The sequence below is a fragment of the Talpa occidentalis genome, unplaced genomic scaffold (genome assembly GCF_014898055.3).
Source record: "Talpa occidentalis isolate TD23 unplaced genomic scaffold, MPIMG_talOcc4v2.1 talOcc4.7, whole genome shotgun sequence".
Taxonomy (NCBI): domain Eukaryota; kingdom Metazoa; phylum Chordata; class Mammalia; order Eulipotyphla; family Talpidae; genus Talpa; species Talpa occidentalis.
Window position 1 is genome coordinate 91,750,388 of NW_023605083.1, and position 25,809 is coordinate 91,776,196.

General features: G+C 46.5%; 1 protein-coding gene across 6 annotated transcripts in view; it reads left to right on the forward strand.

The window, feature by feature from the left end:
• The window catches only part of DNAH2 (dynein axonemal heavy chain 2), a 104,460-nt gene that overhangs the window by 29,591 nt on the left and 49,060 nt on the right, over nt 1–25,809 (forward strand). For all 6 annotated transcript variants that reach the window (XM_054688886.1, XM_054688889.1, XM_054688887.1 and 3 more), the window contains 25 exons: nt 4,278–4,424; nt 5,177–5,333; nt 5,545–5,784; nt 6,071–6,259; nt 6,723–6,870; nt 7,316–7,508; nt 12,293–12,493; nt 12,584–12,740; nt 13,061–13,235; nt 13,646–13,809; nt 14,779–14,940; nt 15,038–15,141; nt 16,154–16,310; nt 16,458–16,540; nt 16,652–16,832; nt 17,475–17,613; nt 20,536–20,753; nt 20,951–21,052; nt 21,382–21,507; nt 21,787–21,897; nt 22,196–22,384; nt 22,807–22,910; nt 23,007–23,196; nt 23,690–23,870; nt 25,641–25,768. In XM_054688886.1, coding sequence (XP_054544861.1) covers nt 4,278–4,424; nt 5,177–5,333; nt 5,545–5,784; nt 6,071–6,259; nt 6,723–6,870; nt 7,316–7,508; nt 12,293–12,493; nt 12,584–12,740; nt 13,061–13,235; nt 13,646–13,809; nt 14,779–14,940; nt 15,038–15,141; nt 16,154–16,310; nt 16,458–16,540; nt 16,652–16,832; nt 17,475–17,613; nt 20,536–20,753; nt 20,951–21,052; nt 21,382–21,507; nt 21,787–21,897; nt 22,196–22,384; nt 22,807–22,910; nt 23,007–23,196; nt 23,690–23,870; nt 25,641–25,768 — 3,946 coding nt within the window. The remainder of the gene's footprint in view (nt 1–4,277; nt 4,425–5,176; nt 5,334–5,544; nt 5,785–6,070; nt 6,260–6,722; nt 6,871–7,315; nt 7,509–12,292; nt 12,494–12,583; nt 12,741–13,060; nt 13,236–13,645; nt 13,810–14,778; nt 14,941–15,037; nt 15,142–16,153; nt 16,311–16,457; nt 16,541–16,651; nt 16,833–17,474; nt 17,614–20,535; nt 20,754–20,950; nt 21,053–21,381; nt 21,508–21,786; nt 21,898–22,195; nt 22,385–22,806; nt 22,911–23,006; nt 23,197–23,689; nt 23,871–25,640; nt 25,769–25,809) is intronic.

The following is a 25,809-nucleotide window of genomic DNA, read 5'->3' on the forward strand; positions in this document are numbered from 1 at the left end:
GGGAAGCAAACATTGTTTAAAAATGAACAATGATGTAAAAAAAATATACATATATATATAAAACAAAGCCCTTGACCTTGATCTGTTAGAGATACATTCTAAAATGTTTATAGTAAAGTAATATTATGGTGGATTTTGCCATTTGCTTCAAATTATTCCAGTCCTCCCTCCCCTCCTGCAAAAAAAGAAAAGGAAAAAGAGATAAAAGTATAGATAAATAAGAGTAACTAAATGGTAATTTTTGAAGGCCCGTGATGTTTAAATGAGGGTTCGCAATACTTTCTATTGTGTGCTTTTGAGATTTTCCATATTAAAATTCTAATATTAAAAGCTCAAAATATTGCTGCAAAACAAACAAACAAAAAAGATGTTGGAAAGTGAGACTGAGAGGGAATCATGTATTTCTGGCTGAGGCAGGGAGATGATGCTCTTCCCTGGGACCGGAGCCCCAAGTCTGCAGAGCATATAATGAGGTTGTTTCTGGGCACAGTGAGATCAGGTGCCTGTGGGACCCCCAGAGGGGATGTCTAGGAGACTGTTGCGCGGCCATGTCTAGAAGTCATGTCCAAGTGGGGACTCACAGCATATGAAGCTGCTGCAGAGTGAAGTCACCCAGAGAGAGGTTGTCAGATGAGTGGAAGGTTCAGGAGTCTGTGTTTGAAAGAGCTACCGGGCAAGTGGCTTCTGTGTTGTCTCCAGAGCCCAGCTGCCTGCGATTTCCAAAGGACACGGAGAGAAATGGGTCGTCTCTGAGAGGGCGGGGCAGGCCAGGGCAGCGGAGAGGATGAGGCAGAAGAGAGAAACCAGGGGAAGAGTGTGTCTGAGGAGGCAATGAGGAAGGAGTCCTCCTCTATGTTAAGACTGCAGAGAGAGGGGGCGGGGTAAGGCTATGAGGTTGGCTCTGAGAAGTCTGGGTGAGTTGATGAGAGCAGCTTTAGAGGTGAAGGGGGCCAGCTCTCAGGAGGCTGAGCAGTGTGAAGAAAGGTGATGAAGGGAATTCAAGAGGACGATTCTTTACTGCACAGTAGGCTGGAAGGGGAGAACAGCAGTCGTGTCTGCCAGAGGATATGGAGTGGAGGGAGTGTTTGTTACTGTATTTTTTTAAGATTATAGAAATTTAGTCCTGTTTTAATGTTGATGTGAAAGAACTAGGAAGTTGAAGGTATGAGAGAGGGTTGGAGATGACATCTGAGAAAGCAGGAGGAAACTGTCAGGAAGAAGGGTTGGCCTTGGGTGGAAGAGGGCCTGTCCTGTCATAAATGAGATAAACTGTAGGTGTGGAGACAGGTAGGTTTATGAGTTTTATAGCAGGAAGTGGATGGAGTTCTCACCTGATAACTTTCGTATTTCTGTGATCTAGGAGGTGTTCCTGGCCGGTGGGGGAGGGATAGGGAAGGGCACATTTGAGAAAGTGAGAGGATTTGTAGTAACAGGAGGGAGAGCAGGTTGAGGAAACCCCGGGGGAGCAGCGTGGAGAGCCCAGCTGGGATTGGATGCACAGTGCAATGATCTGTGGGTCAGATACTTCCTCCAGTCTTTCTCGGCCACCTGCCCAGGGGCTCAGTGGGGAAGACCATGGATTTAGCCAGGATTGGGGTTCTGCCAGGTGGTTTAGACTAAGAAATGAGACAAAAGGGTGAGGATTGGCAAGGGAGCTGTGAGAGTGACAGACGGCAGGGTCTGTGGGGGAAGCAGAGATGGAGAAGGCTTGTTAGGAAGGAAGAAATTCCAGAAGTCAGTGGCCTCAAGGTCTCCCGGAGGTCAAAATACAGGTTGATGGGTAGGAGACTGCAGAGAGAGAGTGGGTGGGATAAGGCTATGAGGTTGACTGAGCGGTGAAAAGTGGGGTGTCTGAGTGGGATGACTAAAGTTGGAGGAGTTGAGAAGGTCATAAGTTCTGGGGTGTGGCATGGGAGTGGCAGCTGGGAAGGGAAGGAGAAGGTCATAGCATGGGAGGTGGCCAGCGACACTTAAGAAGAGGGCCATGTTCACAATTAAAAATTCTCTTTCATTGTGTTTAATAAAAGAAAAAAGAAACGTGAATTCAATGTCAATATTCAACCCCGTGCACCCCAAACATTATCATTCCAACATGTAACCATAAAAAATTATTAATGGAGAATTTTCTATTCTTTTATTCATGCAACATCCTCTCTGCCGTCCATCTTTATGTCTCTTTACTTTCTGAGAAATTTCTGTTTTGGGATCCCTTGGTGGTCCATGTTTAAGGGAGGGGATTACTAAAACAACAGGTAGTGGACCTATTAATCACGAACTTCACTGCAGGTTTATCCGGGTGGGCCATTTTCAGGGGGATTCCTTGTGGACCAACAAATAATCAAGATGTAATGTAGTCAGGAAAGTGTTTATTTGAGGAGTTGTGGACTTAGATCCACAACCCAAGGGCAGTCCCAAGGTGTGTACTGTCAGGGTCAGGACAGAGGGACGTTTTATTTTTTTTTTTTTTTTTTATTTTAATTTTTTTTTTTTTTTTTTTATAGAGGCATGCTTTATTTATTTGTTTGCTGGTTTGTTTGTTTGTTTTGTTTATACATGCACTGGGTACAGTCAGAAGCGCGGGAGGGTGAGAGAATTCACCAGAGCCAGAGCGGGGAGCAGAGCAGGTAGAAGGACCGAAGTACACTGCTGAGGGGAGCAGCGGGCGGCAGGAGAGGTCTGCACGCCATGTGGGACCCTCCTCCGGTGGCCGGGGAGCAGCCAGGGATCGAACCGGCGCCACAGAGGCCGCGGGCAGCTTCGCAACCCAGCGCTCAACCGCTGCGCCACCGGGGAGGCCCCAGAGGGACGTTTTAAAGGCTCAGACAGAAGGAGGGTCAGGTCATTTGTGGTACCATTTTAATTTTTTTTTTAAAGATTTATTTATACAAGCAATGGTACAGTCAGAAGCGCGGGAGGGTGAGAGAGTTCACCAGAGTCAGAGCGGAGAGCAGAGCAGGTAGACTGACGAAGTACACTGCTGAGGGGAGCAGCGGGTGGCAGGAGAGATCTGCGCACCATGTGGGACCCTCACCTGGTGGCTGGGGATCGAACCGGCGCTGCAGAGGCTGCGGACAGCTTCGCAACCCAGCGCTCAACCGCTGCGCCACAGGGGAGGCCCCATTTTAATTTTTTAAAGATTTATTTATTTATGCATACAAGAGTTGGGGTACAGGCCAGGGGTGGGGGGTGGGTGAGAGGATTCACCAGAGAGAGTGGGGAGCAGAACAGGCAGATCTACTGAAATACACTGCTGAGGGGAGCAGCGGGTGAGACAGGAGAGGTCTTCTGCTCCCTGGCCTGCCAGGGATCGAATTTGTGCTGCAGTGGCTGCAGATAATTTGGTAGCACTGTCTTTAACCCCTGCGCCACCAGGAATCTCCTGAGGTGACATTTTTAGATTGGTCCTTAAGTTCATTTATCTGTCTGATAGGCAAAAGTCTTCAGCAGGAAGGCGGCAGTGTGGAAGTCTGCTTCATTAGATGGCTGAGTCAGGCCATTTAATTTTCACCCAGAAGTCTCAACATGGCAAATTAGAGACAAGATAGATTCTTATCTCTTCCACACCTGAGGTCATCATCTTTGAGACTTTTTCTCTTAGGCTGGTCAGAGGCCACAGGAAACTATCTTTCAAACTTTGTTCTAGAAGGTGTTGGCCCAGCATCCTGAGTGTTTGTTTCTGGGTGGGAAAAGAAGACTGGGGTCTTTACATGGAGTACGTCAATGGCCACTTCACTGTCTCTGTTCTCAATACATTACTCTTTCTTTACAGTGGCCTGGGGTCCCTCTGTTTGTCTCTGTGCTGCCTTCTCCAGACAGAAGGCTGCTGTCTCACGTTTCACTGTGCAGAGTGGGAGAAAGACATGGGAGACCCACTTTCTAAACCTCCAAATAGTCTTCCTGTTTCAGTCTTCACCCCCTTTCTGAAATACCTGCCACACCACCAGCAACCTTTAGAGGGGCTTCCTAGCGATCACTGTCAGCTTAAGACTCAGTTTTTTTCCTCACACATCTGTTTTTGACTTCCACAAATTTTGTTGTGGTCTCCTTATATTTGGGGGGGTTTAGCCTTAAACAGACAAACCCCCCTTTGCTGTTAGCAGTCAGGAAGGGAAGCCAATTCAGTGTATTCAGCCACCTTTACCCTCCCTGGAGGCACTACTTCCTGTCTCATCTCTCCAGGAGTCCTTACTTCCCAGCCTCCTCCTCCTTGGTCCACTCACTGTAGGTTCTAGCGTTTGCCCTGGAGCAGTCCCCTCAGCTGCTTTCCTCTCTCCAAGGTCCCTGCTGATTCTTTTTGTGGAGATCGACTACTGGGAGCGGTTGCTGTTTGAGACACCCCACTATGTAGTCAGCGTAGCAGAACGTGCTGAGGACCTGCGCATTCTTCGTGAAAATCTGCTGCTTGTCGCTCGAGACTATAACAGGTAGGGGGTCCTTCCCGATACTGTTTTATGTCTCCTTTTGGGCTTATCTGCCACATGAGGTGGTCCATTTCCTGCAGCACTCGACTTTAAGTTTTGCCCATCTCAAAAAAAAAAAAAAAAAAAAGGTTTTCCATACTCTCTTCTGACCCTGTGATTATTCCTGACCATTGTAGCTTTAGCTTTAGGGTAGGGAGCAAAACACCCTGGTCCCTTCCTCCCTCACAGGGCACTTGGAGCATATATATTATAGGCCTGGTTTACTTCTCCAGGAATGGAAGTGGGATTATGGGCGCAGAACATCAGATTCATCGAGCTGAGGTTGTGCTGACACCCTTTCTCTGAACACCCATGGAAGTCATCTCTGGAGGGAGGCTTTGTTCTGGGTTGGGTTCTTTTTTCAGCCCAGTTAAAATTTCAAGGGATGGAACTAGCAGTCTTATCTGGATATCTAGAACTCTCTGTCCACTGGTAGCCTCTAGATGCATGTGGTTATGTTTAATTAAATGAAATGAATTTTTAAAATTCAGTTACTGTTTTGCACAAGCCACATGTCAAGTGCCCCATGGCCACACATGACTGGCGGCTGTGTCAGACAGCACAGATCACAGAACATTTCCATTTGCCCCGAAGGTTTTATTGGAAAGCACTCGTTTAGAATTGTGAACTTTCCCATTTCTCTACCAAGTCTCCTGGCATGGAGGAGAGGTCTGCAGAGCTTGCTGCCACAGCTACCGGTCTTCTCTCATTCACAGGATTATTGCCATGCTGTCTCCAGATGAGCAGGCCCTGTTCAAAGAACGTATCCGATTCCTGGATAAGAAGATCCACCCTGGACTCAAGAAGTTGCACTGGGCCTTGAAGGGGGCCAGTGCCTTCTTCATCACAGAGTGCCGCATACATGCCAGCAAGGTGGGCCCTGGCCCCTAAATGTCTGCAGGGCTGACCCATAGGCTGGTGCATGGGCAATGCCTAGTGAGCATGAAATGAAATGTGCTTGGGAAAAGTCTATTTTTTTTTTAATGTCAGCAACTCTAGCTGGAGGACAGGAGGGAGCATGGAATTAAGCTTAGAGGGTCTCTTTTCCAACTGAAAGTCCCCCATGGATGGTATTTGGCTCCAGGTGCAGGCAATTGTGAATGAATTTAAGGCATCCACTCTGACCATTGGCTGGCGAGCCCAGGAGATATCAGAGACTCTGCTGGTACGTATCAGTGGCAAACGGGTGTACAGGGACCTGGAATTTGAGGAGGACCAGAAAGGGCACCGGACAGCTGTGCAGCAGAAATTGATGCGCCTGCACCAGGACGTGGTAACCATCATGACCAACTCCTATGAAGTCTTCAAGAATGATGGCCCTGAGGTAGGGTCTGTGGCCAGGGCTTTGTGTTTGGACAAGTCCTCTTGTCCCCTAGTCACACTAGATCATTCTCTTGGTCTTTCCCTTCTTCTACAGTATGTGCTTCTCAAACACTTCTAGCTTTGGATTCACTCAATCAATCTTCAGTCTTTCAATCCTTCTCCCTTCAGGACTCAGTGTCTTACCTTTCTACTTAATCTGCTTGTTTCCTCCCCCACTGGCTGGTCTTTCCCAGGACTGCCTACCTTCCCTGCAGGATTCTCTTTTTCCCACACTCTCTTCCCACCAGATTCAGCAGCAGTGGATGCTGTACACATTCCGGCTGGACCGCATGATGGAGGAGGCCCTGCGCCTGAATGTGAAGTGGTCACTGCTAGAACTGTCCAAGGCTATCAACGGGGATGGAAAGACCACCCCAAACCCACTCTTCCGCGTTCTTGTCATACTGCAGAATGATGTGCAGGGAGGCGTGGCAAAGGTGGGGACCAATTTATTCCCAACATCCCCAAATTATCATACTTTATTTGCCAGTTTGTTTCTTTCTTTTTTAAAAAACATTTATTTTATTTATTTATGCATAGAAGAACTGGGGTGTAGGCCAGAGGTGCGGGGAGTGACAGGATTCACCAAGACAGAGTGGGAGCAGAACAGGCAGATCAACTGAAATATACCGCTAAGGGGAGCAATGGGCAAGACAGGAGAAGTCTGCTGCACCATGTGGGTCACCTCCCTGGCCAGGGATCGAACGAGCTCATGCTGCAGTGGCTGTCTATAGCGTCATAGTGCTGAGACTTTAACCCCTGCAACACGAGGGAGGGCCTATTGGTCCTGACTTTATCCTTTGGCTACCAGGCATGGTTCTAGGGTATTCACCTCACTGGTCCTGATGTTCATCTCCTCCATGGCCTGTCCTAAGTCTCTGTCCACTGTGTTCCCCACAGGTGGAATTCTCCCCAACTCTGCAGACTTTGGCAAGTGTGGTAAATGACATTGCAAGCCACCTCTTCTCCACCATTTCTGTCTTCCACCACCTTCCTGAAATTCTCATCAAATTCAAGTTTATTCGTGACCCAATCCATACAATCGTGGGTGAGTGGACCAGGTGAAGGGGCTTACAAATGGGGGGAATTCAGAGAGGAGCCCAGGGCTGTTTCCAAACACACAGTGCTGGACATCTGCAAGACTGGTGGGAAGCCCAGGTCAAGGGGCAAAGTTGGGGGAGGGAGCAAAGGCAGGATTAGTTGACTAATGCTGAAGGGGGTTGGGATTTTAGGTGGGAGATTACAAAAGACAAGTTTAGCACTGGGCGGGGGTGTCAGATGCTCAGATACCAACAGGTGATCCAGCTGAATCCTGTGGATAAGAGTCATACTTTTACTTCTTGCTTCCTCTTTTATTTTCCAATATCTATGTTTGACCTGTAGTTCTTTGGGGAGGTGCTACTGCAGTGGAGGGGTGGGGCAGAGGCCAGGGGCCAGGTTGGAACTTGGGTTGGGGTGGAATTTAGTGAGAAGCATTTTGCTGGGTCTTGTAGAGAGAGATGAGGAAATCAGGAAGATCCAGGCCCAGATCAGCAGCGGTATGACCAACAACGCAAGCTTGCTGCAGAACTACCTCAAAACCTGGGACATGTATCGGGAGATTTGGGAGATCAACAAGGACTCTTTTATTCGTCGCTATCAGCGCCTCAATCCCCCTGTTTCTTCTTTTGATGCCGACATTGCCCGGTAAGGAATGACGATGGGTGCGACAGTCCATCTCTAAGAGCTGCAGGAGGACGGCCAGACCTTAGGACCAGGAAGGACAGGAGGTTAGGGAGGTACAAAAATCTGTGACCTCAGTTGTATAGGAACAGAATAGGACCCGGAGCACTGGACTTTTGTTTATCAAGGACAGAGATTATATAAAAGCTGGAAAAGATTTAGGGAGGAAGACATTTTGATGGAGCATAACTTCAGGGTTCTGCTGGCAAAGAACAAATGCCAGGGATGTGAAAGATGAGGGAAGTGGGCACTTTTTTAAAAAAAAGATTTATTTATTTATGCATATAAGAACTGGGGTACAGGCCAGAGGTGCAGGGAGTGAGAGGATTCACCAGAGACACAGTGGGGAACAGAGCAGGCAGATCAACTGAAATACACTGCTGAGGGGAGCAGCGGGCGAGGCAGGAGAGGTCTGCTGCGCCGTGTGGGTAGCTCACTGGCCAGGGATCAAACTCACGCTGCAGCGGCTGCGGATAGCTTCATAGGTTGCGTCTTAACCCATTGAGCCACCAAGGAGGCCCCTTTCTTTTCTTTTTTTTTTTTTTAAGATTTATTTATTTATGCATACAAGAACTTGAGTACAGGCCAGCGGTATGGGGGTGGTGGTGAGAGGATTCACCAGAGACAGAGTGGGGAACAGAGCAGGCAGACTGACTGAAATACACTGCAGAGGGGAGCAGCGGGCGAGGCAGGAGAGGTCTGCTGCGCCATGTGGATTGCTCTCTGGCCAGCCAGGGATTGAACTTGTGCTACAGCGGCTGCAGATAGCTTGGTAGCGCTGTCTTTAACCCCTGTGCCACCAGGGAGGCACCCATGAGTGCACACTTTCATTTTAAGAAGGAATTAACACGATGCTTAAATTTTGGTTGGTCTCCCATCTCTTCGTCCTCTAGTCATCCACCCATTCATTCATTTAGTAAACACCAGTGTCCTAAGGGTGGTGAGGAATAAAGGTATGAACAAATGTTTCCTCTGGAAGGCTCTAGGGAGGTAGGGAAGATAAAAGCATTGCTGGAAGAGCGCAGGCCATGGTGTCTTGAGAAAGGTTGAAATTCCAGCTCAGTAAAGGGTACTTGATACATAGTAAATGCTCAGTGAATGCCCAGTAAATGCCCAGTGAGTGCTGCAGACAGCAAAATCCACAGTTATTATTGAGAAGTAAAGTGAATGCTGGTATAAGGAAGTATATTTGTACACTTAGGTAGCTCCAGGAAAGCTTTGTTTAAAAATGCTACAATCCGAGTTAAATTCTAGGGACTGTATTTAATTTTGATTGGTGAAAGTGGGATACACTAAGGGAGAAGACAAATGAGCATATAATAGAAGATCACCTCACACACAATGTATAACTGCTATGCCATAAATGTTAACTTTAAAACATTTCTTTATTGACTTCCTACCAAATACCCCATATAATAATATGTGAGTGCTTAGATATTTGTTGAATGCAAGAATGAATTCATGTAATCCTCTAAGTTAGCTGCTATTGTTGCTCTGATTTTAGAAAATCTGAGGCACAGAATTTATATAACTAAATGTTACACGTTAGAGTCAAGTATTTATCTCACTTAATTTTCAGTGTCCCTATGAAGTAGGTAGATACATCCATTTCACTGAGCAGAAACAAGTTTTGTTTTTTTTTTTTTTTTGTTTATTTATTTATTTATATTGTTGTGGGGAAGAATCAGGTGTAGGCCAGAGGCCCAAAGGTAAAAGAATTCACCAGAGACAGGGTGGAGAACAGAAAAGTTGAATTTATTGAAATACTCTGCTAAGAGAAGCAGCAGGTGAGACAGGAGGTCTGCTGCAAAGAAACCAAAGTTTAGAGGCTGAATAATTTGCTTAATATTATAACTCAAGCTAGAATTTGAACTTAGTTCTATTTAGTTTCAAAATATGTGTTCTCAAGGGACTATGGAGATGGATTGCGGTTGCGCTGGGCGTGGGAGAACTATGTGGACTACACCCGAGGGGAGAAATCAAATACTGTCCAAAAATTAACAAGGATGTAATTAATTAATTAAAACAAAACAAAACAAAATCTGTGCTCTTAATCTTGCACTATTCCACCTCTCCTGTGGAACTTTACACTGAATTTATTCTTTTGTGCTCCACATCCCTAACACTGTAGAACTTTACTGTCACTGAATGTTTTGGAATCCATACATCTGATGAATATAAACTGGTGGAAAGAGAAATTATGATATGGACCATGCTCTTCTTCAGTCATTAATTTACTCAGACAATGTTTTTATCACCCCATGCTTGCCTCATTCTGTGATGATTGAGGCACTGGAAATACAATAGTGAGGAAAACAACCCAAATCCATACAATTATGAAGTTTATTTATTTATTTTTAAAAAGATTTTCTCACCTTTATTTATTTTTTTTCAAAGATTTATTTATTCATTTATGCAAGCACTGGGTACAGTCAGAAGCGTGGGAGGGTGAGAGAAATCATCAGAACCAGAGCGGGGAGTAGAACAGGCAGAGTGACAGAATACACTGCTGAGGGGAGCAGCGGGTGGCAGGAGAGGTCTATGCGCCATGTGGTACCCTTGCCTGGCGGCCGGGATTGAACAGGTGCTGCAGAGGCTGCGGGCAGCTTCGCAGCCCAGCGCTCAACCGCTGTGCCACCAGGGGAGGCCCCAGTTATGGAGTTTACCTTCTAGTATGGAGAATTAGGTGAGAGTTAGATGATAAATGAAAATATAATATTTATTGAGGTTGTAAATGCTGAGGACATCAATAAAATAATATCAGAGGGGCCTCCTTGGTGGCACAAGGGGTTAAGTCTCAGCACTATGAAGCCATCTACAGCCACTGAAGCATGAGTTTGATCCCTGGCAAGGGAGCTACCCACATGGCGTGGCAGACGTCTCCTATCTCGCCCGCTGCTCCCCTCAGCAGTGTATTTCAGTAGATCTGCCTGTTCTGCTCCCCACTTTGTCTCTGGTAAATCCTCTCACCCTCCCCTCACCTCTGGCCTACACCCCAGTTCTTGTATGCATAAATAAGTAAATCCTCCCTGGTGGCACAGCGGGTTGAGCACAGCTTTGTGAAGCTGTCTGCAGCCTCTGCAGTGCGGGTTTGATTCCTGGCCGGCCAGGGAGAAAACTACATGGCGCGGCAGATCTCTCCTGTTGCGCCCGCTGCTCCCCTCAGCAATGCTTTTGGTCTCTCTGCCTGTTCTGCTCCCCACTCTGTCTCTGGTGAATTCTCTCACCCTCCCACACTTCCGGCCTGTACCCCAGCTATCGTATAAATAAAAAATAAATCTTAAAAAAATTAAAATTCACTTAAAAAAAATGTCAGAGAGCTAAAGATTACTAGTGAACCAGGTTTGATATTTGGTGTTTTATGAAGGTTAGGGAAAACCTCTGTGATAACATGATATTTAGGCAGAGACCTAACTGAATTGAGGATATGAGCCACTTATTAAGTGGGAAGAACATTCCAAGCGTCAAGTACAATGCCAAGCTTGGGAAAAAAGAAAGAAAGAAAGAATCCTAGCTCTACCACTTAATGACTGTGTAATCTTGGGCAGGTTACTTAAATTCTTTGGGCCTCAGTTTCCTGTGAGATAGATATTATACTACCCATCTTACTAGGTTGTGAGATTATTAAACGTGTGAAAGCAACACTGGGAGTGTACTTATTATTATACAAATTCAGTGTGATAAGCACAGCAGGTCCTCAAGTAATGTCATTTCACTCACCATCATTTCATTATAGCATTGATGAAAGATATACAAGCCTGCCCATCACTGAAAAAAAGGATTTTTATTTAAGGACCTGCTTTCTTTTTTTTTTTTTTTTAAGATTTTTTTTTTATATTCCCCATACAATTGCACCCCCCTTATTTTGACCCCAATCCCTCTTCTCTCTCCCCCCACCCCCGCCCCGTGTGTCTCTGGTCTCTGGTTGCTTGTTGATTTTGATTTTTTCTTTATTATAGTTATTCTTTTTCCTGGTCCCTTATTTAGGTTTTCTAGATTCCTGCTATGAGTGAGACCATCTGGTATTTTTGCTTTCTACATACTTTGCATAAAGTTGCAGTTTCAGAGAAGCTTATTGGACTTGCTATGCTATGATTAGGATAGACAGGGTGCCAGGCAGTTCAGTGGAAGGAGAGGATTTCTTCCATTGTCCTAATGTTGGAGACAGGTCTGAACAGGAAAGTCTTCACAAAGGAAGTGACTTTGGGGCTGGGCTTAAGGGAGGGGATGGGGTTTCAGCAGGCAGAGATGGGCAGTGGTAGGACACTCCAGGTAGAGACCATAGCAGAAGAAAAGACATAAAGATGGAAACACAGGAAACTGCTCACAATGAGCCATCTAGAACACAGGCACAGCACTCAAGTAACTTAATTCCCTCAATAACCTCTTGAGGTTGGTTCTGTTATTATCACCATATTACACATGGGCAAACTGAGGCACAGACAAGTGAAGTAACTTGCCTAGATCCTGAGCTAATAAACAGCACAGCGTGAGTCCAACCCACATCTATGAAAGTATAAAACTTTAAGTGCAGACTCAGGATTCTGACAGCTGTTTTGTTGGCAGTGTCTAGGAAAATGACATGGTGAGCCTGGAGTGCATTGTGGGGGAGACACTGGGAGTAGAAGAATGTTCTAGAGGTCCTGTACAGGTCTGGGTGGAGGGAAAAGAGAACTTGAATGGGCATCAAAGCAAAGGGCACATCTGCAAAGAAAAAAGCATCCTGACGGGAACGTGGGCCTTTCCAGCTACACAGAGGTTGCTAACAATGTGCAGAAGGAAGAGACGGTCATCAACATCCAGTTTGTGCTGCTGGACTGCTCGCACCTCAAGTTCTCCCTGGTGCAGCACTGCAACGAGTGGCAGAACAAGTTCACAACGCTGCTCAAGGAGATGGCCGCCCGGCGCCTGCTGGAGCTGCACACCTACTTGAAAGAGAATGGGGAGAAGTATGGGCTGGGTGCCCCCCAGGGGTGGGTGGCACAGGGAGGCCAGACCCTTCCTTTCCTCTCACCAGCATTCTCTCCACATGTCTTCAGAATCAGCCGCCCTCCCCAGACTCTGGAGGAACTGGGGGTCAGTTTGCAGCTCATGGATACCCTGCAGCACGACCTGCCCAACCTGGAGACCCAGATCCCTCCCATACATGAGCAATTCACTATTCTTGAGAAGTACGAGGTGCCAGTTCACGACAATGTGAGTGCCAGCGGCGTTTGGTGCACCCCAGTCGGGCCCTTGCCTGAAGTAGATCGTGGGGAAGCAAACACCCATGGAATAGAACCCTGTGCTGTCAGGAGGGAGAGCAGAGGGGCCAGAGGAGGGATAAGGCTCAAGATTCAAGAGCCCCTGAGAGCCAAAGCTAACACAAATGATAATTCTGGTCAGCTTATGGATTCTTTGATTTATTTGGGTCACATTGCATGCAGAACCTGGCCATAGACTGGTTTGGAGGGTCAGAAAAGAGTCTTTAAAAGCACTGTGTAGAAGGACAGATCTCCTCTCTTTGATGTCCTCAGGTACTGGAGATGCTGGAAAGTATCAATGGGGAGTGGGTCACCTTCCAACAAGTTCTGTTGGACAGTGAACAAATGCTGAAGAAATACAAGGAGAAATTCAAGACAGGCCTTATTCATGAGGCTGATGATTTCAAGAAGAAAGCACATAATCTTCTGGAAGATTTTGAATTCAAAGGTATACTTTTCCCAACTCCTCTCCCTCCTACAGCCTTTAATTTGGCCCACTCTTTCAGCGCCCATGACCTGGGAGGAAGGAGAGGTTTGGGGAAGAGAGGGTTGGAACGCTTCTGTCTGCCACATACCTGTTGTGCCAATTTTTGGTTGGAAGACACCAGCCCAGCTCCCAGCCTTTCCAGTTTTCTAATACCAGCTTCCCATGTTTCACCCGCTTTTCATTCTTGAGCCACATTTAATAGTTTTTGCTAAGATTCACCAATGTTCTTCCAGTTCCCTCTCACTTCTCTTCACTCTTGTGTGAGGAGAGAAGTGAGATGGACCCACAGAGAGAGATGAGAGCCATGACGGTCCTTTCAGAGGACCGTGGCCTTCAGCAGAAATGTGAGCTTCATTTTGACCTTCCCGCAGGTCCCTTCACCAGCAATGTGGGACATCAGGCTGCTCTAGATCAGATAGCACAGGTGCGGGCCATGCTGAATGCCATGCGTGAAGAAGAAAACAGTCTCCGCACCAACTTGGGTATCTTCAAGATTGAGCAGCCAATCTCCAAGGACCTGCAGAACCTGGAGAAGGTGGTGTGCTGAGCCAGGCCCTCGTGGTAACCAAGAATGAGGGGCAGAGATGGGAGAATGGGTCCCAAGGGCCTGTGCAAACAGCTGGAACCAGGAAGATGTGTGCATGAGAAGCCTTTAAAAAAAAATTGAGGTGAACCATTCAGTGGCATTTAGTGCATTCACAATGCTAGGCAACCATCACCTCTTCTTCCAAAATGTTTTCATCGCCCCACTCCCCATGCCCTGGCTTCCCACTGCTCCATGCCCCCAACCCCTGCAGTCAGTCATCTATTTTTGTGGGTATGGATTTGTCTGTTCTAAAGATTTCCTATAAATGGAATCATAATATGTGACTTTTGGTATCTGGCTTCTTTTGCTCAACATGTTTTCAAGTTTCAACCATGTTCATAGCATGCATCTGTACTTTATTCCTTTTTATGGCTAAATAATATTCCATCATAAGTATTTACCAAAACCACTCTTTGCTTAGCCATTAACCAGTGGGTGGACATTTGGGTTGTTTCCACCTTTAAGCTATTGTGAATAGCGCTGCTATGAATGTGTGTGTACTCCTGTTTGTTTTGATTCCCTGTTCCCAATTCTTGGGAATATGTATGTAAGTGTGGAGTTGCTGGATCATAAGACAACTCTATGTTTAACTTCTTGAGGAACCACCAAGCTATTTTCCACAGTGGCTGCACCATTTTACACACCCACTGGCAACAGGAAGGTTTATGTTTTGCCAGCACTTATTTCCTTCTTTTTGGTTCTAGCTATCCTCATGGGTGTTTTGATTTGCATGCTCCTAATGACTAATGAGACTGAGCATCTTTTCATATGTGTGTTCCCTAAGGAACTGTTAAGGCAAAAGAGTGGAGAAAAACATGTGAGCTGTAAAGGCAGCTCTATTACCTGGAGGAGCAAAGGACCTAAGCGCTTATCAGGGAGGAAGGTCCCTTAACCTCCTTTCTGCTCTTAATCATGAAGGAGCTGGATGCCCTGCAGCAAGTCTGGGAGATCACACGGGACTGGGAGGAGAGCTGGAACCAGTGTAAGACGGGCCAGTTCCTGTCCCTGCAGACAGAAGCCATGGAGGCCATGGCCCATGGGCTGTTTCGTCGCCTCACAAGACTGGCCAAGGAATATAAGGTGTGTGGAGACAGGAGGGAAAGGCAGAAGGTAAGCTGACTGAGGAAGGGGTTGGGGCGAAATCTCAGATCTTCTCTTGCCCTCTTCCTTTGCTCAGGACCGCAATTGGGAAATTATTGAAACCACTCGCTCAAAAATAGAGCAGTTCAGGAGGACCATGCCTCTTATCATAGACCTGAGAAATCCCGCCCTCCGAGAGAGGTAAGACTGCCCCTCTGCTCCTGGGGTTGACCCTGGCTTGTGCCATCACCCGATCCTTTCATTTGTCCCCTCCGCGGTGCTCATAGCCCTCTCAGTCCCTCTGTCCTCGAACAAGCATCTTGAAGATGCCTTCACCGGAGCGCGCCCCGTTCTTGCTCTGTCCTCCACACGGTCCTCTGCTTCCTTCCGTGGGGTCCCCTTGGTCCCCTCTCACTTTATGTGGTCTGTCAGAGCTAAGTTTTATGTCTGCTATCATAACAAAGTTTCTCTTTTGATGTAGCCAAAAGTATAGCTTGCTTCCTTCAGGGTTACTGTTTTGTGCCTTTTTTAAAAAAGACCTCCCCTCCCCCAGAGTTCTCACCATAATTTTATCTAATACTTTATAATTTTGTTTTTCAAGTTTAGCTTTTTAATGAAATTTATTACATGATGGAGTAGACTTGAAAAATCATTAAGGATAGAATGAACTACATTATAAGCAGTGTATTCATGGCTGATTATCTATCTATCTATTTAGGAGAAAATAATTTTACTTATTTTACATTGCCTCTGGTGTAATGGTTTTGTCGATACTTCACTATTAAGTATTATGTGGTTAAGTATAACCTAACTTTAATAACCTAACATTATTCACTTAAGTTGTTTAAACTTGCTAAGACTCAATTTCTTCGTATATAAATAGAATCACAAGAATTCCTATTTATGCAGTGCTTGTGAGAATTAAAGGAGATTATTTCATATAGAGCACTTAACCCAATGCATAATCTATACTGAACCTACATAAACAGTCTTAATTCTCTCTTTGGAGAATCAATTCTTCAATCTCTGCAGTCCTCAACAGGGCCTAAGATTGCATCTTAGAGGCTATTCAGTAAATATGAACTGAATCATGAACTGATAAACACAGGGAATCATAATAGCCCAAGGGGAGAAAGCCTGGGGGGGTGATGTTAATACTTTCCAGCAAACTCTGGCATCCAGCCTCCTGACTTGACCTCTGTCCTGGCTCTAGGCACTGGGATCAGGTCAGGGATGAGATCCAACGGGAGTTTGATCAAGAATCCGAAAGCTTTACCTTGGAGCAGATTGTGGAGCTTGGGATGGATCAGCATGTGGAGAAAATTGGGGAGATCTCTGCCTCTGCAACCAAAGAATTGGCTATAGAGTTGGTACGATAGAATTCCCACACATTCCCCACCCCCAACATCCTGAAGCCAAGACGTCTAGCTTTTCGTCATCTGATGATCCCTCCCAACTCCTATCCCTCATGGGGACCAAATACCTAATTGCTCTGCCCCCCAATTTTTTTTCCATAGGCATTACAAAACATTGCCAAAACCTGGGATGTGATTCAGCTGGACATTGTACCCTACAAGGATAAGGGCCATCACCGACTCAGGTAGAGAGATCTTTGGTGCTCTAGGAGAGGGGGCGCTGACTGACCTGAACTGCAGAGTGGGGACGAAGGTTTGGCAAAGGGGGATGGACTGACTGACCCCTTCTGTCCCAGAGGTACAGAGGAAATATTTCAGGCCCTGGAAGATAACCAGGTATCTCTGTCTACTATGAAAGCATCTCGTTTCGTCAAGGCCTTTGAGAAGGATGTGGACCACTGGGAACGCTGCCTTTCCCTCATTTTGGAAGTTATCGAGATGGTGCTCACAGTGCAGCGCCAGTGGCTGTACCTAGAGGTCAGGGTTCACTGCCTGAGCTCTTCCTGCCCCCTGCTTTTACTACTTTATTTGCATAAGACCTAGATATTTGCCTTAATATCAGCAGAATTTCCCCACCTCTAAGGTCATTCTTCATCTAGGACCCAAGCTATCACTTCTCATGTCCATTTCCCTCCCTGAAAAGTCTTTGTTCTCCATTTTCTTGAACCCTGATACCTGGCCTCTGAACCCCAACTTTCCTCCTAGAACTTAAGCATCTTGCCCTTTGGTTCTAACAGTTCTTCTTCTTTTTTTTTTTTTTAAAGATTTATTTATTTATGCATGCAAGAACTGGTCAGAGGTTTAGGGGGGTGAGAGGATTCACCAGAGACAGAGTGGGGAACAGAGCAGGCAGATGGACTGAAATACACTGCTGAGGGGAGTAGCGGGCGAGGCAGGAGAGGTCTGCTGCACCATGTGGGTTACCTGCCTGGCCTGGGATTGAACTCACATTACAGTGGCTGCAGATAGCTTCTCAGTGGTGCGTCTCAACCCCTTGCACCACCAGGGAGGCCCCCAGTTCTTACCTTCTACTCAGTTGTCATCCCTGGTCTGGGGGCAAGGGGAGGAGTGTAGAGTATGTGAGAAACAGCCTCTCACCCCAATTTCTTGGTTCCTCAGAATATCTTCCTAGGAGAGGACATCCGCAAGCAGCTGCCCAGTGAATCGGCCTTGTTTGACCAGGTCAACAGCAACTGGAAAACCATCATGGACCGGATGAGCAAGGACAGCAATGCTCTCCGGAGCACCCACTATTCAGGTCTGAGCCCCATGGCCTCTTGCCCTGACACATACTAGTTGGTGCTGTGTTTATGGGAGGTCATGGCCTTATGCTTCGGGTATTGAAAGACTGACTCTTGCGCTGTCTCTCATACCACCTTTGTTGTCTCTTCTGAACACTAAGTCATCTTTCAATAAATTAAATTCATTGAGTGAATTTGTAGGTGAGTGGAGTACAACATAGTAGTTAAAAGAATGGATATGGAATCACATAGGCTTTAGCTCAAAATCTGACTCATGCCTTATTGTTCTTAGGTAGTTTGCTTCCTTCATACTACAGTCTCCCCTAAGGGGCTAATGAGCAATTTCTCAGGAGTTTTGTAAAGATTATAAAGGGATATGTAGCTCTGTGCCTCGAAAATCTCATGCAGGGACCATTCTTCTTTAAATGAATCATTCAGTGTGGTAGTGCAAATAAAGCACATGGCACGGCAAAGAGTAAGCCCTTGGTTACTATTAGCTATTATTATTACATCAACTCTAATCAGCTTATCAGATTAATTAGTCTTTATTGTATATAATTCAGCTGGCATAGGGACAGGATGGGGCTGGGGGAAAAATGTATGTTGCATGAGGTCTGGTTGATGGTGGTAGACTGGGTTAAAGATTCAGGAATTCAGATTTGGCATGGACACTTAAAAAGGATATCCTGAGGAGAAGAGTCCTGACAGGGGATAGGAAACACTTATGTGTTTTGCCCAGCGCTGATCTAACAATTCTTCATTTCCTCAAGAACATATAAAAATATACATAATTTTAATTATTCTGATAAAATGTAAGTATTACATTTTATTTTGCAAATTTGAATGACAACATGCATTTTTTAAAGATTTATTTATTTATGCATACAAGAACTGGGGGTACAGGCCAGAGGTGTGGAAGGTGAGAGGATTCACCGGAGACAGGGTGGGGAATAGAACAGGCAGACTGACCGAAATACACTGCTGAGGGGAGCAGCGGGCGAGTGATGTGGGTAGCTCCCTGGTGGGGGATCGAACTCGTGCTGCAGTGGCTGCAGATAGCTTCATCGGTTGCGTTCCAGCCCCTTGCACCACCAGGGAGGCCCACATGCATTTTTTTTGCAAGAATATTTGAGATAATTGGCAAATTTATATTTTGGAATAATTTACAAGCAAAGCGATAAGAACAGCTATTCCTTTGTTGAACACAGAGAACAAATCCATCTTGTCCATTGCCACAGAGTCTCCCTGTGGCCTCCAGAGCCCACTCAGTTGGTCATTTAAAGACCAACAGTCTATAGATTCTGAACTTGAAGACAGGAAGGTCACAGAAAATTCAGACTCTAGGACATCCATACTTTCTAGAAACTGTGAAGAAAGGAGAATAGATGACTCGAAACCTAAGACAGGGGGCCTCCCCGGTGGCTCAGCGGTTGAGCACAGCACTGTGAAGCTGTCCACAGCCTCTGCAGTGCGGGTTCGATTCCCGGTCAGCCAGGGAGCAATCCACATGGTGCGGCAGACCTCTCCTGTCTCGCCTACTGCTCCCCTCAGCAGTGTATTTCAGTCAGTCTGCCTGTTCTGTTCCCCACTCTGTCCCTGGTGAATCCCCTCTCTCTCTTACACACACACCCTGCTGGCCTGTACCCCAGTTCTTTTTTTTCTTAAGATTTATTTATTTATTTATACAAGAACTGGATACAGTCCAGATGTGTGGGACGGTGAGAGGATTCACCGGAGACAGACCCGGAAACAGAACAGGCAGACTGATGAAATACACTGCTGAAGGGAGCAGCGGGCAGACAGGAGAGGTCTGCTCGCCATGTGGGTTGCTCCAAGGCCAGCGGGGATCGAACCGGCACTGCCAAGGCTGCGGACAGCTTCACAGTGCTGCGCTCAACCGCCTGTGCCACCAGGGTGGCCCTGTACCCCAGTTCCCCAGTTCTTGTATGCATAAATAAATGTTAAAAAAAAAAAGAATACCCAGGCACCCACCCATGTAAGAATAAATGGTGGGGGACCTCCCTGGTGGCTCAAGAGGTTAAACACCGCACTATGAAGCAATCCGCAGCCTCTGCAGCACGAGTTCGATCCCTGGCCGGCTGGGGAGCAACCCACATGGCGCAGCAGACCTGTCTCGCCTGTTGCTCCCCTCAGCAGTGCTTTCGGTCTCTCTGTCTGTTCTGCTCCCTGCTCTATCTCTGGGGAATCCTCTGGCCTGTACCCCAGCTCTTGTGTAAAAATAAATAAATCTTTAAAAAAAAACAAACCTAAGACAGGGAGGAAATTAAGATTATTGAGAACCTACAATTCTGTAATGAGAACCTACAAAACTATTATCTAGAATTACTGCTTAAGGTGCCTCTTATTACCATTTTGTAAAGAGGTAAAATCTCAGTGAGATTGATTGATGTGCTAATAAGTGAAAGAAGTGCATTTGAATGGCACTCTCAGTCTCTCAGTTAGTGCTCTTTCCAATGTGTCCCAGGGGACACTGGCAGCCCCAGTGCTTACAGACATCTTTAGTTGTGTGCCTGTGATATGTACTTAAATCTAACATTTTAACTTGTTGGTTTGGGCAAAACAATCCTTAATTTCCAGAAGCTCTTGGATTCACCAGAGAATCCCCCAGTTCTCTAATGGAATAGGACTGTTGTTTCAAAGACTGATGGGAGACGTACTTATATGAGTAGTCTTATGTGATGTATAATTAATGCATAATGTACAACATGTGTAATGAATACTTAATAATGAATCAATGAAGAAGACAGAATCAGCATAATAGAGTAATTGGGGATACTTGTCTGTATCCAAAAACCATTATGGCAATCTGTACTCCAGTATTCAAGAGTTGGCAAAGTGAATATAATTGGAGACTCCAGATATATTCAAGGCAATGGCAAAGAACCACCAAGTGTCATACATTGCTCTTTTTTTTCCAGGCCTCCTGGACACATTGATAGAAATGAACACAATCCTAGAAGACATTCAGAAGTCTTTGGATATGTATTTAGAGACCAAGCGCCAAATTTTCCCCCGTTTCTACTTCTTATCCAATGATGACCTCCTGGAGATTCTGGGCCAGTCTCGAAACCCAGAGGCTGTGCAACCACACCTCAAAAAGTGCTTTGACAACATGAAGTTGCTGAGAATGCAGAAGGTCAATAGAGGTAGCTGTGGGAGGGCCAGGGAAGGATGGTGATGTCAAGGTATTCAAGGCCTTGGAGGGGACGGTTCCCTCCCACCAGGAGGGCATATTAATGACTCTGGGTTATCATGGGATAATACCCAAATAGTTTCTAGGTGCCAGGAGTTGTCAGGCTAGGCCATTAATAGCTTTTTTTTTTGTTTCTGCAGCTTGGGGGACCCAGCAGCAAATGGGAAGCTTTGGGAATGTTCTCAGGTGACGGCGAGTATGTTGATTTTCTCCACGCGGTAATTTTAGAAGGGCCTGTAGAGGTGAGTTGTGACAAGGGTCTGGAACCCAGCTGTTTCTTCTTCCCATTAGAAAGCTTGTTTGACTCTCTCAGGAGAGAATATCTTGGGGAAGGGACATTAGTCATTTTTTTCCTCCCCCTCCTGCCATTCCTGACAGTTCTAACCTTTCTCCTAAACCTGAAAATCAGCCAATCTTCCCTCTGAGCCTCCACTTGCCTTAGGGACCCAAGCCAGCAGCTGCTCAGTGCCTGCTTTTCTCTTGGGTCCAACTCCGAGAGTTGTTTCCCAAGCTTCTTCTTTCTGGGGACTCTGGGCCTGAGGCTCAGCCATCCTATTCTTACCTCCCCCAGTCCTGGCTTTGCGATGTGGAGCGGATAATGAGGGTGACCTTGCGGGACCTTCTCCGGAACTGTCGCTTGGCCCTCAAGAAATCTCTTAACAAGAGGGACAAATGGGTGAAGGAGTGGGCTGGCCAGGTGAGCAGGGGTCAACGGAGATGAAGGAACAAGAAAGACAGAGCTGAAAGGGAGCAGCAGACATAATTCTCAAAACACAAGTGTCTTGTCCCCTGTTCTGGGTGGTGGCCCTTGAACCCAGCATGCCAGACCCAAAGCTTCTGCCCTTAGTCACGTGCCCTGTCTTCCAGAGCAGATTAGGTCTATTGAGAGGGGAGTAGCACCTGGTTCTGGAAGAAACTGGGATTTGGGTGCTGGACATTTGGGTGGCCGCGAATACAGCCTCCACACCTGCCTCAGATGGTGATCACTGCCAGTCAGATCCAGTGGACGGCTGATGTCACCAAGTGCCTGATGACCGCTAAGGAGCGGGGAGACAAAAAAATCCTCAAAGTCGTGAAGAAGAAGCAGGTAGGGCTCCCTGCAAGTATGGGACTGTCTGCAGTTAGAGTTGGAGGAGGGAGATGATAAATTGGAGTCAGAATTAGAGAGGAACTGGTGAGAAAGCGTCAGAATGAGGGTGCTTTAAGGTGGAGTCCAGTGAGGAGGGTTTGGATGGATCACGAGAATGATTCCTGTGCTGTTATTGAGCGTCCGGTGAGGCAGTGAGGTCAGGATTGGCACTGAGGTTGAAAGTCATGTTAGGCGGATCCGGTGGGATTGGCTTCTGTGCATTGCTCTGTCTGCTGTCTACCACCTCATTCCACAGGTGTCAATACTGAATAAGTATTCAGAAGCTATCAGGGGGAATTTGACTAAGATCATGCGGCTTAAAATTGTAGCTCTGGTGACAATAGAAATTCACGCCCGGGATGTATTGGAGAAGCTTTATAAGAGTGGCCTCCTGGATATCAGTGCCTTTGACTGGCTCAGCCAGCTGCGCTTCTACTGGGAAAAGGTGCAGTTGGGTCAACTCCCCACTCTCCTACCTTCCTTCCTAAGCCCAAGCCCAGTCCCGCTTTAATTAAATTCATGTTCTCTAAATTCGGTAACATCCACACTCAACCCTTCGCCCAAGTAGTTAATCCAGCTTTTAGCTGTATCTCACATCTCCTCATCAGGAGAGGCAAATCACTTTTCCTTCAGCACTCACTATGGGTGTCACTTGATCGGGACTCGGAAAGACTCCAGGCATCTGCTTCAATGGATTGTTGTGGATATGCAATTTGAAACCAACTTTCTATCTAGTTGTAAATGTTTCTTTCCTTCTTGCTCTAATCTGAGCCCCTAACCTCCTCTCCAGTTCTACTCTTAGTCATCTCCCCAGCTCTAACTCTTTCTCCAGACACACCTCTCTCACATGCTGCTCTGTTTCCCCAGGACCTGGACGACTGTATGATCCGCCAGACCAACACGCAATTCCAGTATAGTTATGAGTACCTGGGTAACTCCGGCAGGCTTGTCATCACCCCCCTGACCGACAGGTGGGCCTGTGGGATGAACAAGGTAGTAGGGAGGAAGCAGCGAATGCGTAGAGGAGTTTTCCAAGGTCTGACTTGGGTCCTGTCCTTAATTCTCAGGTGTTACATGACACTGACCACAGCATTGCACCTGCACCGAGGCGGCTCCCCCAAAGGCCCAGCTGGCACAGGAAAGACTGAGACCGTCAAGGACCTGGGCAAGGCGCTCGGCATATACGTGATTGTGGTGAACTGCTCCGAGGGCCTGGATTATAAGTCTATGGGCCGAATGTACTCAGGTCTGGCCCAGGTCAGTGTCCTGCTCCCCTGCCCCAGAGAGCCCTTAAATATCTTCTAGTCCCAGAAAATCAACTAGATCACAAATCTAGTTTAGTGCTTTGTAACTTAAAACACTGCCTCAGTTGGTTCTTACAGTTGGGGAAGTCCCTGCATCTCTGGGAGCTGCATTTTGCTTAGTTGCCATACTGGAAGGTTATATAAGGATTAAATAAAATAATGAATGCAAACTGGCACACGGTAGGCGCTCAGTGTTTACAAGTTCAATACCTCAATCTCTTTGCAACCCACACCTTTTTCCAGCATCCCCCCAGTTTATCTCTGTCCAGTGGAACACTGTGGCCAGAAACTACAACAGTGCTACTTTCTCTCCCTCCCTCTCCCCCCCACTTTAGATGCCACCTGGCTTATCAAAACATTTCAGGAAAGCTCTGTTAGGCGCGCTGTCTAGTTTCAATGTGTGAGTACTTCTCTTACTCCCAGTAACTCTGCCTCCTACTTCACAGACAGGTGCCTGGGGCTGTTTTGATGAGTTTAACCGCATCAACATCGAGGTGCTGTCAGTGGTGGCCCAGCAGATCCTGTCTATCCTGTCTGCCCTGGCTGCTAGCCTCTCCCGCTTCTATTTTGAAGGCTTTGAAATCAGCCTGGTGTGGTCCTGTGGGATCTTCATCACCATGAATCCTGGTGAGGACCAGGCAGCAGGGCTCCCTGAGGGTCAGGGCGAATAACTGTGCATCTTCCCCTTCCATCTTCCAGATGGGTGTGTTTAGCTAAGTGAAATGTGGCTCATTAGACAACAAAGTCTGAGAAAAGGATAAAAATAAACCTTTGTGGGAGTAGGGGAGGCAATCTTACTGTTCTCCCTAAAGGGGTTAATAATTGATTAAGTGTATGTAGGTAGCCCTCTCTTTTAAGGCATTTGGCTCTCTTCTCCCACTGGGCTAGCTTCCAGAGTTTTGGTTTACTTGCCATCCCTTTTTCAGAATGGAAGACTCTCCCCAAAGTCCCTAATGGTTTTCATTATCATTCTCTAGGGACACCTCTGGGGGAAGGGTCTAGGAGAAAAGAGACATAGGAAAGGCTTCAGGGATTGAAGGAATGAGAGAATCAGCTATGATTTCTATTAGGATTGATGTGGGTTATATGTGGAACTTGGAGAGATGGAAAGTTGACAGTTCTATGATATGAGTTTGATTTGTTTAGTTTTTCTTTTTTTTAACTTTAAATAAATCAATAAAGAGAAACTTAAAGTTTACTAAAAAGACTGGTCTGGGGCCTCCCTGGTGGTGCAGCGGTTGAGCGCTGGGCTGCAAAGCTGCCCGCAGCCTCTGCAGCGCCAGTTCGATCCCCGGCCGCTGGGCGAGGGTCCCACATGGTGCGCGGACCTCTCCTGCTGCCCGCTGCTCCCCTCAGCAGTGTACCTCGGTCCTTCTGCCTGTTCTGCTCTCCGCTCTGGCTCTGGTGAGTTCTCTCACCCTCCCACGCTTCTGACTGTACCCAGTGCTTGTATAAATAAATAAATAAATCTTTAAAAAAAAAAAAAAAAGACTGGTCTGAAAGACTAATTTTTTAAAATAATTGCAAAGTTTTATTTTTTTTTAAAGATTTATTTATTTATACAAACACTGGGGTACAGGCCAGAGGCATGGGAGGGTGAGAGAATTCCACCTGAGACAGAGAAGGGAGAAGATCAGGCAGAAGGACCGAAGTACACTGCTGAGGCAAGCAGCGGGTGTGACAGGAGAGGTCTGCTGCGCCAAGTGGGAATCTATCTGGTCGGCAGGGAATCGAACTGGCACTGCAGAGGCCGCAGCCAGCTTCACAGCTCTGTGCTCAACCCTTTGCGCCACCGGGGAGGCCCATTGCAAAGTTTTAAAAAGCAACAAGGAGAAAAGAAAAAATACGTATAGTGGTTTGTTTATTTTTTGGTCTGTTTATGTGACTTAAGCCTGAAACAGGACCATGTAGAAAGCAAAGAAAGACCAGAGAAAGGGAAGAAGAACAAAGTGGTATGGGGCCTCTCTGGTGGTGCAAGGGGTTAAGCACAGCATTATGAAGCAATCTGCAGCCTCTGCAGCACCCGCTGGCCAGGGAGCAACCCACATGGTGCAACTCCTGTCTTGCCCACTGTTCCCCTCAGCAGTGTATTTCAGTCAGTCTGTCTGTTCTGTTCCCCACTCTGTCTCTGGTGAATACACACACACACACACACACACACATCTGGCCTGTATCCCAGCTCTTGTGTGCATAAATAAAATAAATCTTTGGGGGAAAAAAAAAAGAACAAAGTGGTATGGAGAGATCCAGGGCAGAGATAAGTGAACAGATCTTAGAGTAGTAGTAGGGGAAAAAATTAGGGATGGTGCTAGGGTTGGGGACAATGGGATTGGTTGGGAAGTGAGTCAAGATGAAGAGATACATGGATTCTAAATAAATGGCACTGTTTTTTTCTAGGCTATGCTGGTCGCACTGAGCTTCCTGAAAATCTTAAATCAATGTTCCGTCCAATTGCCATGGTGGTGCCTGATTCTACTCTTATTGCAGAAATCATTCTCTTTGGGGAGGGCTTTGGCAACTGCAAGGTACTCCAATAATCTGTTTACTCCAATTATTCTATTTACCT